Raw genomic sequence first — 15,626 nt, 5'->3', positions numbered from 1 at the left:
CTTGATCAACATACAAGCAGTTGGCAGCCTCCTCACTCGAATTGTATTTGATTTCACAGCTGATGTCAAACAACTGTTGCAACTATTTTGGTTTTCCTTTTTTTGAATTTGAATGTTTATATATAGAACATCTGCTTTTAGTTGAGTGAAAATTCCCCACACAGCGTGCTTGATTTTCCGGCTGAAGATTTTCTACCGTGTGTGTGTGTTGTGAGCTAACAAGATCGAGAAGTTTCTGTCTTCTGGCAAGCAGAATTTAGGACAAAACGTGAGGTGAGTCATTTAAGAAAAATAGCAAAAATTGAATTAAAAAGTTTACTCAACAGACATTAAGGTTGCAACTTTAACCATGACAAATACAATCAGCAGTGAGGAATCCTCAGCCACAGGTTTTAAGGACAACGGCAACGAGGCATTCAAGGCAGCCAAATGGGCGGAGGCAGTGCAGCAATATGGTCTGGCAATCAAATTGGGAGCACCGCAGCAACACAAAGAGTTGCCTGTCTTCTATAAAAATCGAGCAGCTGCCTATTTGAAACTGGAGCAGTACGACAAAGCTGTGGACGACTGTACAGAATCATTGCGTTTGTCCCCAAATGACCCGAAAGCACTCTTCCGCCGCGCCCAGGCATATGAATCGTTGGAGAAGTTCGAAGAAGCCTACAAAGATGCCACCACACTGTTCAAATCTGACCCAGGCAATAAAAGTGTGCAGCCATTGCTGCAAAGACTCCATGTGATAGTGGAGGAACGTGCGGCTCGTAATGCCAAAACATCAACCAAGGTGAAGCAAATGATGGAGCTGACATTTGACTTTGGCGCCCCCATTGAAAAGCGTCGATCGGCTGCCAACAATTTGGTGGTTCTAGCCAAGGAATCAACTGGAGCAGAACTTCTCTTCAAGGAGCAGTGTGTTGCGAAAGTGGCCACATTGGCTAAATTGGAAAAGGATGCTGATATCTATGTGAACATGGTACGAGTGGTGGCCGCTCTCTGTGATCAGAGTGTTGATCGCACCAAGGCAGTGCTCCAGGAGCTGGGCATTCCGTGGTTCATGCGGGTTCTTGACCAGAAACACGAGGATTGTGTGGCCACTGCCCAATATTGCCTGCAGACGATCATCAATGCATTGTCAGGATTGAAGAATAAACCCGATTCCAAACCGAACAAAGAGTTGTGCTCGAAAAACAATCGAGAGATTGATACTCTGCTCACCTGTATGGTCTATAGCATTACGGATCGCACAATATCGGGTCCGGCTCGAGATGCAATAATTGAACTTATTACTAGAAATGTCCACTACTCGGCCTTGGAGTGGGCCGAACGTCTAGTGGAGATTAGAGGTCTGTGCCGTTTACTTGAGGTTTGCTCAGAATTGGAGGACTACAAGTATGAAAGTGCTATGGAAATTACATCGTCCACGTCGACGATTGCTTCGGTATGCCTGGCCAGAATCTATGAGAATATGTACTACGATGAGGCCAAGCAACGCTTTACAGACCAAATCGATGAGTTTATTAAGGATAAGCTATTGTCCCCTGATATGGAGTCCAAGGTGCGTGTCACAGTAGCCATTACCTCGTTGCTGAGTGGTCCCCTAGATGTGGGCAATCAAATTATTGCCAGAGATGGTAAGTGAACAAATAGAACTGACTACTAATAGATAAAGTCATCTTACCTATGTTTTTTTTTTACAGGAATTCTTCAAATGATCCTGGCTATGGCCACCACGGATGACATGTTGCAGCAGCGTGTGGCCTGCGAGTGCCTCATTGCGGCGTCCTCAAAGAAGGACAAAGCCAAAGCCTTATGTGAACAGGGAGTGGATATATTAAAGAGATTATATCACTCGAAAAATGATGGAATTCGTGTGAGAGCTTTGGTTGGTCTATGTAAATTGGGCAGCTACGGAGGTCAGGATGCTGCCATAAGACCCTTTGGCGATGGTGCAGCCCTAAAGCTGGCCGAAGCGTGTCGCAGATTCCTTATCAAGCCGGGCAAAGACAAGGATATTCGTCGTTGGGCTGCCGATGGCCTTGCCTATCTCACCTTGGATGCCGAGTGCAAGGAGAAACTAATTGAGGACAAGGCATCGATACATGCCCTCATGGATTTGGCTCGTGCCGGCGATCAGTCATGCTTGTATGGTGTGGTCACGACCTTTGTGAATCTATGTAATGCCTACGAGAAGCAGGAATTACTGCCTGAGATGGTGGAACTTGCCAAATTTGCCAAGCATCATATCCCCGAAGAGCACGAACTGGACGATGTCGACTTCATAAACAAACGTATAACCGTTCTGGCCAATGAGGGCATTACCACGGCCCTGTGCTCTCTGGCCAAGACTGAAAGTCACAATTCCCAGGAATTGATAGCCAGAGTGCTGAATGCTGTTTGCGGTCTGCGCGAACTCAGGGGAAAAGTGGTCCAGGATGGTGGCGTCAAGACATTGTTGCGCCTTGCATTGGATGGCACCGACAAGGGTAAACGTCACGCTTGCCAGGCTCTGGCCAGAATTGGCATTACCATTAACCCAGAGGTGGCATTCAGTGGACAACGTTCATTGGATGTTATTCGTCCGCTGCTGAACCTTTTGCATCAAGACTGCACGGCCCTGGAGAACTTTGAATCACTGATGGGTCTGACCAATTTGGCCAGCATGAATGAGAGTGTGCGACAACGCATCATCAAGGAGCAGGGCATATCGAAAATTGAGTTCTATCTCATGGAGGATCATCTATATCTTACACGGGCGGCAGCACAATGTCTATGCAACCTGGTCATGTCCGAAGATGTGGTCAAAATGTTCGAAGGAGACAATGATCGTGTGAAATTTTTGGCTCTTCTTTGCGAGGATGAGGATGAAGAGACGGCCATGGCGTGTGCCGGTGCCTTGGCCATGCTCACCTCGGTTTCGGTCAAGTGTTGCGAAAAGATCTTGGCCATTGCCAGTTGGCTGGACGTTTTGCACACTCTTATTGCCAATCCAAGTCCAGCAGTTCAACATCGTGGCATTGTGGTAATTCTTAACATGATCAATGCCGGCGAAGAGATTGCAAAGAAACTATTCGACACAGACATTATGGAACTGCTCAGTGGTCTTGGCCAGCTGCCAGACGAGACGCGCTCCAAGGCCCGAGAAGTGGCCATTCAGTGCCTGGCCGCTGCAGAGAAATATCGCATCATCGAGAGATCCGATGAGGCCGAGATTCCCGATGTCTTTAAAGAGAGTGCCAAAATCACTGAAATTACAGAAGAAGATTAAGTTTCAAGATCATTTCAGATCATTTTTATAATATTGCCTTCATCTGTCATCTAATTACTTCTTAAAGTGTACTTAAAAATGTCTTCTCTAATTTAATTGTACGAATTTATTTATTAAATTCCACTAAAAAGTGTTTTGTTTTTCAAACTGAATATCGATCGTCATTTTCGAATTGATTTAATTTGGAAATATATGTTAATTTTTTTATTTATTTATACCTTTTGAGAGTAAGCAAAGGTACATAATAGTTTTCAGTTTACATTATTACCAGTTCTCTTTGGATATATATGAATATATAATAATAGAATAGTATATAAAAGAGTGTTATAACGGTTAAGTGGTTAATTACTATGTACTCTTTACATCAGTAACGCTTATCAGACCATTTAGTTGCAGAAAGAACCAACTTCAAGTTAAGCTCATCTTCAGGTTGTAAAAGTATTCCAAAGGGTAATCAGTTTTTCGGTTCTTCAGTTAAATTTCAGACTTATAATCCGCCGTTTGGGTCAAGCTCTCGCGACGCTTGTGAAAGCATGGGAAGTAGAAGCAACTTTCATTCATTGCAAAGCGTTCACCATCGGCCAAATTTTCAGGTAATTTTCTAAAAAGAAAATCACAAAAGGTTAGTAAAAACTCCTTTTCTCTTATCTCTTATCTCTTATCTTGCGACTTACTTATTGAGGGTTTCGGGCAGTGTCAGACACAAACCGGAACCAAAGAACATCAGGCAACTGATGAAGATCGAAGGCAAGGGCTTATAAAACTGAGCCAAATAGATCACATAGAATGCCAACGAACTGGAGGCCAATCCCACCACATGGACATTGGAGACGGCTCTCCCTCGAACACTGGTTGGTATAATTTCGGCGGCATATTGAATCTCAGCATCATAGGAAACGGTGGTGCCGAAACGACCCAATCCCACCATTATGGCCAGTAGGACAGCGTTCTCATTTGGATCTAGAAAGGCTATTAGAAAGCCAGTGACTGTGGTTATAATGGCACCCACAAAGAGTGCTCCACAAGCCATTCCCTTGCGTCCAATGCGATTCTGCAGAAGTAGAATTGTGAATCCGGCGGGTAAATATACACACGAGGTGAAAGAGAAGAGTTTGAATGGTGATGTACCCAGACCCTCCATATTCCTATTGATCACATCGTAGGATAGAGTAATTATCACCCTAAAAGGAGTAGATAAAGTGAGTTTTGCTTTGTCTTTGCTAATTCATCATTTAACTCACGATTTTAACAGCAAAGTCAGTGTGAAGCGACGCAAACGTGGTGTCCGGAACATGCCCATGAATGTGTCCACCTGCTTGGTTATCTTCTCCTCCTCGTTCATCTTCTCGCGATAATGTTTAACGAACTCATCGAAAACCGAATCTTCCACTTTGCGACCATTGAACTTGGCCACTTTCTTGAGGCAATCTACAGCCCGATCGTATTTCTTCTTGGTCAACAGCCACTGGGCACTTTCACAGATCAGCAAAGGATACGCTAGCACACCAAGAGCAGGCAGAGAAGCTAACCATAGATACTGACGCCAATTGCCAATCCAAATGGCAGCCCACGGAGAAGTCATCAGACCAAAACAATAGAAGACAGCGAGAATGATGTTAAGACCAAAGGTGCGGCGCTTGGGACTAAGGTACTCGAACACTGAAGGGATATTTGAAGATTAGATAGATTCTAATGGCTCTTTTTGTCACTTACCCAAAATGTACATCAAATAGTACATGGTATCTGTTGAAAGACCTGAGACAAATCTGCAGGCGGCGAATCCAGGCAACGAATTCACAAACGATGTCAGGAAATCTCCCAGAGCTCCGGACAAGGTTGACATCAGAAGGGCGGGCAATCGTCCAATGTGATCCGAGAGGAAACCAAATGATATGGTACCCACTACAGAGCCCATGAAGAAGAACGACTGACCAACAGCTGGCAAATGAGCTTGATCGCACACCCATTTCAATTCAGTTGTGATGCTTTTGTAGTCACTTTCATAATCGAATATCCAATCACTGCAGATTCCTTCATCGGCTGCAATGCCAGAACCATTCACGACTCCGCTCAGAACCGTGCAAGAAGAATGGGTTACATTGGCATAAATGGAACGAACTTCTTCTACACTCAATTCCCGTATGTCATCATGTGAACACCTAAGATTGAGAGACAGAGAAATGGGGAATGTATCTTGACAAACATCTTCATTGTGGCTGTCAATGGATTCTTACCAATGTTCTGGAGTAAAAGTCACAAGCGTTTGGGAAAAATAATGCAAAGAGCTCAAAACATTTGTATAACCGTATAGAATCAATATAACAAATTGAAAACGCCCAAAGCTCCCACACTTGTCCAAGACCCTATCGAAATCCATTCTTATAGATTTTCTACAATTCGTTTTCCTATTTTTCTTTTTCTTTAGTTGATAAACAAAATATTCTCTTTTTTGGGATGAAATCAACTACATTCTGCCCACTCGATTCTGATTTTGACGCACGATTCATACAGTAGCTGTCTTTTATAGAGATATAGAGATATCCATTCCGCTGATTAGAATGTGTGATTAGTAACAAAAGAATTGTGTATCTTGCTCTTTTTGTGGGTTTTTTTGAGGCGTGATGCTAAGATAATAATGTGTTGATCCGCTGGCAAACACTCTGATTCGAAGCGAGTACAGAACACCTTGAATTCGGATGCCGTAACTCAGACTTCTGAGTTATTGGATCAAACAATGGCGCCTTTCGTATAAATTTTTAGTTAGTGACTTTACAATCAAAACATGAGGAAAGTGGGTAAAACGTAGGGATCGGCTTAGTGGCTGCAATTTGCGTATGTTTTTGGTAATGCTTATCAGGCATTTAACTTGGTCAAAATGCGACCGACTTGATGTTGATGTTTATACATTCGTAGAACGTTTGGATTTAGTTTACTTAACGTGTCTTAGATTTATAGGCCTAAAAATGTTTTGAGTACTCTGTAAGTCACGCCTGTATAAAGTCAGGAGGATTACTTCTGGCCAGACATGTTTATAGTATCTAGTATAGATATAGATTGCACAATAAAGTCGCATTGTGAAATTGTCCAGACCGAAGCCTCTCAAGAGAATTGCCTCGCAGTCTGATTGTATCAATTGTAAAATGAAAACTCGTTACGATACACCAAAAACTCGTAATCGCAAACATAAATTATGAATAAAGCCGCAAACAATTTAGATAAATACAGTGGCGGATCTAATCAAAGGCAACAGGGCGTATAGATCAGGGACAATATATTAAGCATGTGGGAGAAACACAGAAAAGTTGTGTAAACAAATATTTAAAAACGAAGGAATTTTCGTTTCTTTGTGAGACGCAATAAAGGGGCTTCTAATGCCACTCATCGCTATAAATCCGCCACTGGGCAATGGTAAACAACAAAATAATAATAAACTCTACTTTGTTTCCAACAATGGGGCTTAACTTATTTGCGGTAAGGATTAACATGGTCTTAGTTTTATATATCTGGCGGATATAATTGAAAAGTTATTGCCTGTTCATTCAATTCTTTAGAAGGCATCTCTTTGTTTTATACTCCCAATCTCTGGGCAAATAAAACTAAGTATATTGGCCTTTAAACAATTACTTAAGCAAATACAAGTAGGTGGGTACATTTGTACGTATATAAAAAGAAGCTTTATTATTTATAATTTAATCACATAATTTGTTAGGTTTCATATTAAAACTTCTTCTGCTCTATGGCCTCCTCAACGGGGGTCTCAGTCTTTCGATGGAAACAGGGAAAGAAATACCATTTTTCACCAACACCAAATGCCTCACCATCGGCCAGAGTTTGTGGAAGTTTCCTAAAATAAAAAGACACATTTAAATTATCTCCCTCATTTTCAAGTAGTGGCGAAACTCACTTTCTCAAAGTCTCTGGTAATGTGAGACACAGGGCAGCTCCAATGAATAGCAATATGCTTATAAATATCGAAGGTAAAGGCTTAAAAATGGTTCCCAGGAAGATAATATACGAACTGCAGAAACCGCAAGCATAACCGACTACATGAATATTCGAAAGTCCTCGTCCTCGAACACTTGTCGGTATGATCTCAGCCGCATATTGTGCTTCAGCATCATAGGCCAAGACCACACCATAGCGTCCAAGACCGACCATTAGAGCCAAGACCAGAGCATGATTTGCCGGATCCAATGTGGCCACCATGTAGCCAGTGACAGCTGTAGTGATTGCTCCACCCAACAGTGTGGCACAAGCCATACCCTTGCGTCCTATGATATTTTGCAATAAGATAATGGTAAAGCCGGCGGGCAAATACACTATGCCAGTGTAGGAGAAGAGTTTGAAGGGAGAAGTGCCCACTCCTTCCATATTACGACTAACTATATCAAAGGCCACTGTGATGATCGCTCTGAAAATGTAATTAAAACCCAATGAAATATAATAACAAATTATAATCTAAAAGAAAACTTACGACTTGAGGAAAAGAATGATGGTAAACTTTCTCAATCTTGGTGTCCTTAGCATTCCCATAAATGTATCAGAGGTTTCCTGTTGACTGTTCATTTTCTCGCGATAATGCTTGATGAACTCATCAAATACCGATTCGTCCACTTGGCGGCCATTGATCTTGGCTATGCGTTTCAATGTTTGTGTGGCCTTTTCGAATTTGCCTTTGGTCAGCAGCCATTCGGCACTCTCGAAGAGCACACAGGGATAGAGTAGAACACCCAAAGCTGGCAATGAGGCAGCCCAGAGATACCTACGCCAGGTGCCCACCCAAATGGCTATCCACGGAGATATCATCAGGCCAACACTATAGAAACAAGCCAGCACAATATTCAGCCCAAATGTTCGGCGTTTGGGACTCAGGTACTCAAAGACTAAACGAATGCAATGAATATATAATGAATAAACGAAAAAATTAAGAACTGTTTAGTATTAACTTACCCAGAATATACATCAACATATACTGAGTATCTGTGGATAGGCCTGATATAAAGCGTGTTATGGAAAACAAAGGCAATGAACTGACAAATGATGTAAGAAAGTCGCCCAAAGCTCCAGTCAAAGTGGTTAAGATGCAAGCTGGCAAACGGCCAATACGATCAGCCAGATAGCCAAAGAATATTGTACCCAAAACGGAGCCCACAAAGAAAAATGATTGACCCACAGCCAATTTATAGCCATCCTCGCAGATCCAGTTCATCTGAAAGAATATTTCAAAGGGTTAGTTTTAATATTTTCCATGGTCTACTTTTAGGCTTACTTCTGTTGTGATGCTTGTATAGCCACTTTCCAGTTCGTAATCCCATTGATTGCATTGGTACTCATTCTGATCACTTAAATCTATGAAACTGCAACTTTGTATTGACACATTTGATCCAAAAGGATAAAGGTCCTGGGGGGGAACACAACTGCAAGAAAAGGGACAACATTTCCAACTACTTTCTAATCACCGTTCAGTACTTTCACTCACCTGTGTGCTGGTGTAAAACTAATGATGGTTTGTGAGAAATAGTGCATCGACGATAAGATATTTGTGTAGCCATAGAGTATCAGCAATATCAACTGATAGCGTCCAAAGCTTCCACATTTATCCAATACCCTTTCGAAGTCCATTATTCTATGCAATGTCTCCAGGGTCCACCTTTCTCATTGCTTGTTGGCCCGCAACTGCTTAACGAGAGACTAGAAAATAGCCATATGTACCACGATCTATATAGATCTATAGTAGACGCCGCAATATCTTGGATATATCTCTAAGCGAACGTCGAATAAAAACACATATGGCCAACGGGATGATGTTTGCATTTCCATTATCAGGCGTCTGCTACCTAGGTGTTCTAAAATTTACATAAATGGGCTTAGATTCCACTTTTATTATATTTGTCACGGGCATATAGATAAAGCCCTGAGGTCTGTACTTTTATATTGTGGGGTGGGCTGTAGCTAGGGCTAACATCAGGCATTAGTGTATATAAACTTTATTATATTTGATCACACACATGACTTGAATATCACAAACTTTCGCTTGACTTGACTAACTTACTAACTAATTAAAAGTGGAGTGTTGATTCCATTCCAGAATTTGATTGCAATGTAGTTGCCGATTGAGAACGTCGCTCAATAAAACTAAACGTAAACCAACGATCGTTTTTGCCAAAGTTCTCACCATCCTCCAACGATGTGGGCAAGGTGCGATTCAATGTTTCGGGGAGCAGCAGACACAGGCCAGCTCCCAGCAAAGAGATCACTCCCAAGATCACCTCTGGCAATGGCGGAAATATGCTGCGAGTGTAAAGGATAAAGGCGCTGAAGAAGGTAAAAGCATAGCCAGCCACATGTACAGCTGCCACGCCCTGTCCTCGCACACAAGTCGGTATCAGTTCAGTGGCATATTGGGCTCCTGAATTGTAGGCCACTGTCACACCAAATCGGCCAATAACAGAGAGAGAAACCAGCAGAGTGGTGGCTAAAACGGGAAAAAGGAAATGAATAATCTTAAAATTAACTGAAAATACCCTTTCTTACTTTTCTCGCTGGTATTGGTGGCCGCGGCGAAGAGTATGCAGCCCGTTACCGATATGAAAATGCCACTCAATAGCAATGACATGGATGCCATTGCCTTCCTACCAATGCGATCTTGCAGAGCAATGAGCAATAGACAGGCTGGCAATATCGTGGTGGCACTCAGCGAGAACATCACAAATGGCGAAATGCCAAGACCCTGAACATTGCGGGAAACGGCATCATAGCAGAGGGTGATGACCATGCTAAAAAAACCAACAATATATATATACATTAAATTGTTTCTCTTGTTTTTGGGTGGGTCTCACGATTTGAAAAACAATATCAATGTATGACGACGCAATCTCGATGTATTGAAGAGATCCAAGAGATTCGGTGTGCACTTTGTATGCTGTTGACTGAATTTGCACTCTTCAATGAACTCTTCAAAATGAGATTGATTCACCTGGCGGCCATTGATTTGGGCCACACGTTTGAGGCAGGCCACGGCATGATCGTATTTCTGCTTCGAGATTAACCATTGCACACTTTCGGGTACTATGAAATAGAAGAGAGGCACCAGAAGCAGCGGCAACGAGGTGCATAGTAAGAAGCCACGCCAACTTTGCACCAAAATGGCCAACCATGGAGCCAACATAGAGCCCAGGCAATAGAAGATGCCAATGCAAAGACTCAGACCTATGGTACGCAATGAAGGACGCAGATATTCCATAACTAAAATTCGAAACTATTAGGCAAATCCATGGGAAATGTCTCTACACTCACTTACCCAAGATGTACATCATGACGAAATTGCTGTCCGTGGCAAAGCCCGAGATCAAGCGGAATGTACAGAACAGTATTAAATTTGTACCCCAAATGGTCAGTAGATTTCCCAACATTGCTATAACGTTGGCCACTATCAATATGGGTAATCTGCCCACTATATCGGCCAGATAGCCCAATGAGAGGGTACCAATCACAGAGCCCACAAAGAACATTGATTGACCCAGAGTTAACTTCCATGCTTGATCACAAATCCAATTCATATCGCTGGTATAACTCTCATAGCCCATATATAAGTCATAATTATAGATCGCACACGTATCTGTCGAACTATTCCCATTGTAATCCAAGGGCAGGCAACTGGATTTAGCGGGTGCATCTCCTCTACTTTCATCTGCAGTCAATCCATCTGCACACCTAGACAAGTCATAGTAATTGAGCAAGATTTCACTTTATAACCATCAAATTACTCACCAGTATGTGGGCACAAAACTAATAATGGTCTGTGAATAATAATGCATGGCCGATAACAAATTGATCAGACAAAATAGCAAAAGCATTATCCACTGCATTCGATGAAAATCGCCGCATTTCTCTAGGATTTTATCCACCTCCAGCATTGTTTCGGTTGTGTGTGTCTCGTTCAGCCCGAGTCTGGATGGAAATGGGAAATCTGACGGCAAATCAAGACACTGATTCCCTCGCTCACATAAATTTCTTTTAATTGCCTTTGTCTCACTGCAAATTTAATTTGACTTACTTAAAACGCAACTGGAAGATTTCAGTTTCTCTAAGTGACTTTCGACAGCCTCCTACAAGTTGGCGTGTAGACGATATACGACATGGATAGAACAAAACAAATTGCTTAACGTAGGTCGTTGTTTTTTTTGACAATATTATTGCAAATTAAGCGAATTTTAGTCAGTAAGTAAGTTTTCTAATACCTGGACTTGTGCAAATTGAAGTATGGGCGGCAAAAGTTTAAGTAACAAAATATTAAATATACTTTAACGATTCAAGTTTCAACATTGGTGCCAGGTTCGATTTCGATTCCAAAAATTTAAGCCTCGACCATTTTTTACTAGCTTCAGTTGTTTGATTTGTTTTCTCACCTTTTAATGCAGCAATTTTATTATACTTTAAGTTTATTCTTCTTGCTGCTAGGGCATTGCCTCCTTGTTAACTTTTGATGATTGTCATGGAAAAAACTCTCCTGGTTTTATATAGATCCATTCATTGCACAGAACTCACGCACATGAAACGCAATTGTTGACTGGGCGAAAACAAGTGAATCCGATGGCAAATCAACTCAAATCTTTGTACTCAAAAATCTCTCAAGAACCCAAGCGACGAATTTTGGCGATAACAAAGAGATTTCTGTAGAGTGTAAACTCAACTCAAGCAAAGTGACAACCGATCGGTATGAAAGTCAAAAATGATTTGCAGTGCAACGAAATTTTAAAGCCCCAATAGAAAGGGGGAGGGGGCTTAGGAGATATATAAATATATAGATGGCAAGATCGTTCAGTTTGCTTGCATGCAATGTATGTGATTATAAGTATTTTAGGTGACATGTTGACATGAGCCGAATGGATCTAAAAGTCTGACGATGATAATAATAATCAAAATTGCACAACCAATTTGTTTTGTGCATAGATCGGATTGATACATATTTTCTATGAATTTGCCATTTATTCACAAAGAAACAAAATCAATCTGAAGTTACTTGTTTTCGATTCAAACAGGGAAAATAGAGACAGCTCTCATTTAGAGCAAAATTTTCACCTTCAGCCAAATTTTCCGGAAGTTTTCTGAGAACGAAAATAATTCATTAGCATTCAATTTCAATCTTATATCAATGACTTGACTTACTTATCCAGAGTCTCGGGCAAAGTAAGACATAGCAAGGCTCCTAAGAACATTAAAGTACCTATAAATATGGATGGCAATGGCTTATAGAATTGGGCCAAGTAGATCACATAGAAGGATAATGCGCTGGAAGCCAAACCAATCACATGGACATTGGACACAGCTCTCCCTCGCACACTAGTTGGTATGATTTCGGCGGCATATTGGATCTCAGCATCAAAGGAAACAGTGGTGGCAAAGCGACCCAGTCCCACCATTATGGCCAGTAATATAGCATTATCCTTGGGATCGAATAGGGCTATTAGAAAGCCAGTCACTGTTGTTATAATGGCACCCACAAAAAGTGCTCCACAAGCCATTCCCTTGCGTCCAATGTGGTTTTGAAGCAGGAGAATCGTCATTCCAGCTGGCAAATAAACAATTGAGGTGAAGGAGAAGAGTTTGAATGGAGAAGTTCCCAGACCCTCCATATTCCTATTGATCACATCACAGGAAAGTGTAATGATCACTCTGTGAAACAAGAAGGCATATTGAATATTGAATTTCCCGTCTCAATCTCACTCACGATTTCAACAGCAAAGTCAGTGTAAAGCGACGCAAACGTGGTGTCCGGAACATGCCCAGGAATGTGTCCACCTGCTTGGTTATCTTCTCCTCCTCGTTCATCTTCTCGCGATAATGCTTTACGAACTCATCGAAAACCGAATCTTCCACTTTGCGACCATTGAACTTGGCCACTTTCTTGAGGCAGTCTACAGCACGATCGTATTTCTTCTTGGTCAACAGCCACTGGGCACTTTCACAGATCAGCAAAGGATACGCTAGGACACCAAGAGCTGGCAGAGAAGCCAACCATAGATACTGACGCCAATTGCCAATCCAAATGGCAGCCCACGGAGAAGTCATCAGACCAAAGCAATAGAAGACAGCGAGTATGATGTTAAGACCAAAGGTGCGACGCTTGGGACTAAGGTACTCGAACACTGAAGGCATTTTCAAGGATTAGATGAGATTCTAATGGCTCTTTTTGTCACTTACCCAAAATGTACATTAAATAGTACATGGTATCTGTGGAGAGTCCTGAGATAAACCTAGAAACGGCAAACCACGGCAATGTTTGAACAAAAGACGTGATGAAATCTCCCAGAGCTCCGGACAAGGTTGACATCAGAAGAGCAGGCAAACGTCCAATGTGATCCGAAAGGAAACCAAATGTTATAGTTCCCACTACAGAGCCCATGAAGAAGAACGATTGACCCACAGCTGGCAAATGAGCTTGATCACACACCCATTTCAATTCAGTTGTGATGCTTTTGTAGTCACTTTCATAATCGAATATCCAATTAGAACACTTGGCATCTTTGGCTGCTATTCCAGTTCCATTGACTACCCTATCCAACTGGATGCAGGACGAAGCCGATATATTTAAGTATACTCGGCGTAACTCATCTATGGTCAGATCTTTCAGATCATTGTGTGCGCACCTAAAGTAGAAAATATTTATAATAATTTCAATTTCTGTTTGCTTTCTTCCATTTGAGGTACTTACCAATGCTCTGGGGTAAACGTTATAAGAGTCTGAGAGAAATAATGCAAAGATCCAAGTAAATTTGTATAACCATAGAGTAAAAGTATCACAATTTGAAATCGCCCAAACTGTCCGCACTTATCCAGAGTGCGATCGAAGTCCATATTCTCGTATTATTCTATGGGACTAGCAGCAAAGAAACGGCCACTTGTAAGCAGATGAAATCGCCAACTGTCGAATTGTCGGATTTTCACAGCCACAAAGGAAAACCAATCAAGAAAACTAATGGAAAAAAAAACAGCTGGGACAAAACACTTTAACCGTAAAACACAGACTGACACCGCGTTCGGAAATAAAAACACATTGGGCGATAATAATTCAATTTGGTCAAACTTCTAAGTCAACTGGCATTCAAATACAGATGTTCATTCTCCGGTTAGTAAGTTACTTATGAACATTTTTCTTGTCTTCAAAACTAATTATATTCCATTATCGACGACTTTGAGATACTCCTTCAGCCAGTTTCTGCCTCACTTTGGATATGATCTTTAGATCAATAGCAAGTTGTCTGAAAAGCTATTTCAAGAACCATCAAATTCTAAACCAGTTAAGAATCTCAACTAATTGTAAGTCAAGCGGAAAAACAGAATTTTTGATAATTCTTTTGCCATGAAAGCTATTTCAAATCCTGGATTCTATTTATTAGCTTCCTTTGATCGTATTTCAATCAATGTTTTGATAACTTTACAGGGTATCAAAATTATAAGCATTTAAGTTTATCTAACTGCCAATTTGTTAATAATGATCAGAACCGCCTTTGTGGCGTAACGAGCCCAGTAAGTAAAAAGCAACAAAGTCACTTACTCTGAGACAAGTTTCGAATAAAGAAAGAACTGGCTAAAGGGCACACGAGTTTTTCTAATGGCTTTAATTGCCCTTTTTATTATGCATGTGTATATTGATTCCATTTTATGTAATTGCATTATTTGTGGTAAAAATAAGAATAGAATATTTGATATTGTTCTTGTCTTTTGCATCTGACAATCTATTTCAAAATCGTGTAAACAAAAAACGATGTCTATTAAAAAAGTAATGGCACGACTTTAATTCTCTTACCATGGATTTTCTTTGTCACAATAGGAAAAACAAATGAATCACATGTTGTCAATGCTTGTTTGCTGATCTTTGGCCAAAGATACAAATTGGTCATAAATTAAATGCAAGAATCAGAACTGTCGCAAGTGAATGGATTGTTACGGAAACTCGAGTTTAATAAGCTGAATTCTTTTTACCATATATGTAAATTTGTAAAGAGCAAGCTTGGCTTAATAATTGAACGATTAGCTAATATTCCCATGGCCAATCATCCAGGCCAATTTGAAGAATATTTTCCTTAATGATAATCTTCATTGTGGAAAGTGAAAAATTGTCCAAAAAACGTCTTATTAGGTTCTAAATATTAAATGTTAGGGACCATTAAATCGAGCAACTACTAGTAGATAGATGGAATGGCTTATTGCTGTTGTTTGTTTACGTTAATTATTTCGTTTAGGTTTTAGTTAATGACATTATTTACTCATGGATTTTTGCATCTGAAGCTTTTGTCGTCTTGGCCAGGTCTAATGTGGCAACATCAGCGCGTTGACCTTTCGGTTTATTAGGTGGCTG

At 41.0% G+C, this 15,626-nt stretch overlaps 5 protein-coding genes across 6 annotated transcripts; 1 reads left to right on the top strand and 4 right to left on the bottom strand.

The window, feature by feature from the left end:
• Nucleotides 1-47: 47 nt before the first annotated feature.
• Nucleotides 48-3,417, top strand: unc-45 (unc-45 myosin chaperone). Of its 2 annotated transcripts, none has more exons than XM_068295998.1 (3): nucleotides 48-273; nucleotides 327-1,631; nucleotides 1,698-3,417. In XM_068295998.1, exons 2-3 carry the CDS (start codon nucleotides 350-352, stop codon nucleotides 3,263-3,265), a joined length of 2,850 nt encoding a protein of 949 aa, XP_068152099.1. In that variant the 5' UTR covers nucleotides 48-273; nucleotides 327-349; the 3' UTR covers nucleotides 3,266-3,417. The 2 variants fall into 2 exon arrangements, with proteins under 2 accessions (XP_068152099.1, XP_068152100.1); XM_068295999.1 differs by having other exon boundaries at nucleotides 315-1,631.
• A 43-nt stretch (nucleotides 3,418-3,460) lies between these two features.
• On the bottom strand, nucleotides 3,461-5,742 carry LOC137581748 (organic cation transporter protein-like). The gene is made up of 5 exons (XM_068296000.1): nucleotides 5,500-5,742; nucleotides 4,979-5,424; nucleotides 4,507-4,924; nucleotides 3,940-4,446; nucleotides 3,461-3,866 (listed from the first exon to the last, which is right to left on the bottom strand). Exons 1-5 carry the CDS (start codon nucleotides 5,640-5,642, stop codon nucleotides 3,740-3,742), a joined length of 1,641 nt encoding a protein of 546 aa, XP_068152101.1. The 5' UTR covers nucleotides 5,643-5,742; the 3' UTR covers nucleotides 3,461-3,739.
• Nucleotides 5,743-6,912: 1,170 nt separating this feature from the next.
• On the bottom strand, nucleotides 6,913-8,945 carry LOC137581750 (organic cation transporter protein). The gene is made up of 6 exons (XM_068296002.1): nucleotides 8,745-8,945; nucleotides 8,535-8,682; nucleotides 8,216-8,474; nucleotides 7,740-8,148; nucleotides 7,170-7,676; nucleotides 6,913-7,109 (listed from the first exon to the last, which is right to left on the bottom strand). Exons 1-6 carry the CDS (start codon nucleotides 8,885-8,887, stop codon nucleotides 6,983-6,985), a joined length of 1,593 nt encoding a protein of 530 aa, XP_068152103.1. The 5' UTR covers nucleotides 8,888-8,945; the 3' UTR covers nucleotides 6,913-6,982.
• Nucleotides 8,946-9,085: 140 nt separating this feature from the next.
• On the bottom strand, nucleotides 9,086-11,975 carry LOC137581749 (organic cation transporter-like protein). Its single transcript, XM_068296001.1, has 7 exons — nucleotides 11,674-11,975; nucleotides 11,036-11,299; nucleotides 10,566-10,978; nucleotides 10,105-10,510; nucleotides 9,800-10,041; nucleotides 9,318-9,740; nucleotides 9,086-9,111 (listed from the first exon to the last, which is right to left on the bottom strand). Exons 2-6 carry the CDS (start codon nucleotides 11,179-11,181, stop codon nucleotides 9,325-9,327), a joined length of 1,623 nt encoding a protein of 540 aa, XP_068152102.1. The 5' UTR covers nucleotides 11,182-11,299; nucleotides 11,674-11,975; the 3' UTR covers nucleotides 9,086-9,111; nucleotides 9,318-9,324.
• Nucleotides 11,976-12,201: 226 nt separating this feature from the next.
• Nucleotides 12,202-14,387, bottom strand: LOC137582549 (organic cation transporter protein-like). Its single transcript, XM_068297127.1, has 5 exons — nucleotides 13,980-14,387; nucleotides 13,469-13,914; nucleotides 12,996-13,413; nucleotides 12,434-12,940; nucleotides 12,202-12,372 (listed from the first exon to the last, which is right to left on the bottom strand). Exons 1-5 carry the CDS (start codon nucleotides 14,120-14,122, stop codon nucleotides 12,273-12,275), a joined length of 1,614 nt encoding a protein of 537 aa, XP_068153228.1. The 5' UTR covers nucleotides 14,123-14,387; the 3' UTR covers nucleotides 12,202-12,272.
• Between the last annotated feature and the right edge of the window lie 1,239 nt (nucleotides 14,388-15,626).

This window comes from Drosophila tropicalis, unplaced genomic scaffold, assembly GCF_018151085.1.
Source record: "Drosophila tropicalis isolate 14030-0801.00 unplaced genomic scaffold, ASM1815108v1 contig_859, whole genome shotgun sequence".
Taxonomy (NCBI): domain Eukaryota; kingdom Metazoa; phylum Arthropoda; class Insecta; order Diptera; family Drosophilidae; genus Drosophila; species Drosophila tropicalis.
The sequence above is the reverse complement of the archived record's forward strand: the minus strand, read 5'-3'. Positions and strand labels throughout refer to the sequence as shown.

Coding starts and splice junctions, on each gene's coding strand:
- unc-45 (XM_068295998.1), top strand. CDS start 350: ATGACAAATACAATCAGCAGTGAGGAATCCTCAGCCACAGGTTTTAAG. Junction 1,632..1,697: donor TCAAATTATTGCCAGAGATG/GTAAGTGAACAA, acceptor TTTTTTTTACAG/GAATTCTTCAAATGATCCTG.
- LOC137581748 (XM_068296000.1), bottom strand. CDS start 5,642: ATGGATTTCGATAGGGTCTTGGACAAGTGTGGGAGCTTTGGGCGTTTT. Junction 5,425..5,499: donor ACTTTTACTCCAGAACATTG/GTAAGAATCCAT, acceptor TCTCAATCTTAG/GTGTTCACATGATGACATAC. Junction 4,925..4,978: donor CTATTTGATGTACATTTTGG/GTAAGTGACAAA, acceptor ATATCCCTTCAG/TGTTCGAGTACCTTAGTCCC.
- LOC137581750 (XM_068296002.1), bottom strand. CDS start 8,887: ATGGACTTCGAAAGGGTATTGGATAAATGTGGAAGCTTTGGACGCTAT. Junction 8,149..8,215: donor TATGTTGATGTATATTCTGG/GTAAGTTAATAC, acceptor GCATTCGTTTAG/TCTTTGAGTACCTGAGTCCC. Junction 7,677..7,739: donor ATCATTCTTTTCCTCAAGTC/GTAAGTTTTCTT, acceptor TTACATTTTCAG/AGCGATCATCACAGTGGCCT.
- LOC137581749 (XM_068296001.1), bottom strand. CDS start 11,181: ATGCTGGAGGTGGATAAAATCCTAGAGAAATGCGGCGATTTTCATCGA. Junction 10,979..11,035: donor AGTTTTGTGCCCACATACTG/GTGAGTAATTTG, acceptor TGACTTGTCTAG/GTGTGCAGATGGATTGACTG. Junction 9,741..9,799: donor CACCAATACCAGCGAGAAAA/GTAAGAAAGGGT, acceptor TTCCCGTTTTAG/CCACCACTCTGCTGGTTTCT.
- LOC137582549 (XM_068297127.1), bottom strand. CDS start 14,122: ATGGACTTCGATCGCACTCTGGATAAGTGCGGACAGTTTGGGCGATTT. Junction 13,414..13,468: donor CTATTTAATGTACATTTTGG/GTAAGTGACAAA, acceptor AAATGCCTTCAG/TGTTCGAGTACCTTAGTCCC. Junction 12,941..12,995: donor CTGACTTTGCTGTTGAAATC/GTGAGTGAGATT, acceptor CTTGTTTCACAG/AGTGATCATTACACTTTCCT.